The sequence below is a fragment of the Urtica dioica genome, chromosome 8 (assembly GCF_054948205.1).
Source record: "Urtica dioica subsp. dioica isolate 48M chromosome 8, U.dioica_male_clone48M_v1_H2, whole genome shotgun sequence".
NCBI classification, from domain to species: domain Eukaryota; kingdom Viridiplantae; phylum Streptophyta; class Magnoliopsida; order Rosales; family Urticaceae; genus Urtica; species Urtica dioica.
This window is the reverse complement of record NC_142763.1, coordinates 31,992,119-31,994,403: the sequence shown is the minus strand read 5'-3', so window position 1 is coordinate 31,994,403 and position 2,285 is coordinate 31,992,119. Positions and strand designations below refer to the sequence as shown.

General features: G+C 32.2%; 1 protein-coding gene across 1 annotated transcript; it reads right to left on the bottom strand.

The window, feature by feature from the left end:
* Nucleotides 1–852: 852 nt before the first annotated feature.
* LOC149389241 (MLP-like protein 328) lies at nucleotides 853–1,982 on the bottom strand. The gene is made up of 2 exons (XM_089623936.1): nucleotides 1,686–1,982; nucleotides 853–1,353 (listed from the first exon to the last, which is right to left on the bottom strand). Exons 1-2 carry the CDS (start codon nucleotides 1,876–1,878, stop codon nucleotides 1,085–1,087), a joined length of 462 nt encoding a protein of 153 aa, XP_089480062.1. The 5' UTR covers nucleotides 1,879–1,982; the 3' UTR covers nucleotides 853–1,084.
* Nucleotides 1,983–2,285: the final 303 nt, after the last annotated feature.

Here is a 2,285-nt window from a genome sequence, read left to right as displayed (position 1 = left end):
TCTTAAAATCAATTAGTGTTAAGTGGAGAGATTAACCGATATGTAAACACATGTTCATTCACACACACAATCAATGTGTGTTAAGTGGAGAGATTCAATACTCTCCATCGTGTATAGCATGATCTAGGCCGAGTAACAATCATCTTCACACTTCGCGTGGGCCGGACTAAAATCAAATTATGTGAATGAACAAGACTCTGATACCATGTTCAATTCCATTTTAAAACAAATTGATGTTAAGTGGAGAGGTTCAACCGATATATAAACATATGTAACAATCACCATAGTAGTTTCTTATCATTGATAACTTATATATTAATTATAGCAACTTGTTTATAACTAATTCATAAATATATAATTATTTTACAACTATTTATTAGTTATAACTGCTACTTATTTATATTGTAGTTAAGTATATAAGTATTTAATTATTACGTAACTTCATTACTAACTATAACTACTTATTTATAGACTGATTAATAAACATTTAATTTATTTTTATATTCAGTTCATTTGAGGATAGTGAAAAAAATTCTTCTGCTTCTCAACTCATCATTTTCTCTCTAAATCCTGTTGTTAGGATTCTATTTGAGCCTGAAGGATTTGTTTGAAACCCAAAAACATGTGATAGAAAGTGGTGGAAATAATATGGAAACTACATAGGAAAATAAAAAATTAATCGTTATGTTTGGAAGTGATTAAAATCAAATTTCTCTCCTATTTTTTTCAATTCAAACAAAACTAAAGAAAAGTTTGACGAGTTTCTCATTTTTTCCCTTTACGTTTTCCGGGTTCCAAATGGACCTTAAGTGCTGAGTTAAGTTCGTCCACAAGAACAAAAATTCTGGATACTTTTTAGTTTCGGCTGATACCGCAAAATATATAGCAGAAGAACAATATTACAATATTAGACATCGTTACATCCATGAAAGAAATCGCAAATAATAATCACATTACAGCAAACTGTGGAGCTGGGGTTCGATGTGAAAAAGACTAAAAGTCCATCTCACTTATTTGATAAACAAAGAAGCACACCATTATTGAATTACACACAAACAAACACACATATATATACACATATAAATTAATTGGTGTTGGAGTGATGAGCACAAATATCTTTGGCAATGGTGACGGCCATGGCGAGGTAGTTGTGCGGATCAGGAACATCATCGCTGAGCTTCTCATATTCAACCATGGCTTTGACGAGACAACCCGTGTCTTTGGGATAAATATGGTAAATAGGATTGAAAACTTTGTAGTACTTGAACACGTCTCCGTCTAATCCCACCATCTTGATGGTCATCCCTTCATCATCGAACTCCAATCTCTCCTCGAAACTCTCGTCTCTTCCATCTACACAGATACACATAAAAAAAATTAGCCAAATAAGCCACCGAAAGTTTAAAAATTGCTAAATAGCCAATTTTTTTTATAAATAGTCACCTCAACTTATTTACGGCACTAAAAAAACAAAAATATAAAAAAAAAACATTTCGACTTATTTTGAATTTTTTTTTATCTTTTTAAATGCCGTAATAAGTCGAATGGCTATATAGCTAAAAGACAAAAAAAAATAGTTATATCGGTTCGAGTTTATAACACATAAAAAATTAAATAATAGATTACATCTCTAGGAGGAAAAAAAAAGGAGGACAAATGATATAGAATCGGTGATATGTACGAACCAATTGTGTACTTCCATTTCTTTTTGGCTCCGTTGAGATCCCAGTCGTGATCTTCGTGATCCTCGTGGAGCTCCACGGCCTGAATATTGCCCGCCACGTTGGGGAGTTTATGCGCCGCGTTACACCACATGTGGAAGAACTCCTTTGCAGTTGCCTTCAGCTCCACGTCTTCCTCAACCCTGCTAAGTGCCATTATTATTTATTGTTATGATTGTTATCAGATTATTTGAAGAGATTGTTGTGAGCCTTGTTGCCCTAGCTTGCGTCCTTATATAACCTCTGCTCTCATTATACTAACTTCTCCACCACTTTTCACGACTAATTAGTACACTTCAACTCGCTGTCTGAAATCATTATATGAATATTTATTTGTGTCCATTTCATCAATTTGATAATTGTTTATCACTCAATTATTAGCGTAAAGAAATCCAATGCCAGCCACTCTACGTAGGACCAGATATATTTCTTATTATTATTATTATTATTATTATTATATATATATATATATATATATATATATATATATATATTGTTTTGTTTACTAGTACTGATTATTGAATGAATTTTCTTGATTTCTAGATTTCTACCGATAGGAATGAA

What these genes read in the sequence shown, in the direction of transcription:
- LOC149389241 (XM_089623936.1), bottom strand. Translation starts at nt 1,878, where the DNA reads ATGGCACTTAGCAGGGTTGAGGAAGACGTGGAGCTGAAGGCAACTGCA. An exon ending in GAAATGGAAGTACACAATTG is followed by an intron (nt 1,354 to 1,685) that starts GTTCGTACATAT and finishes GTATCTGTGTAG; the next exon opens with ATGGAAGAGACGAGAGTTTC.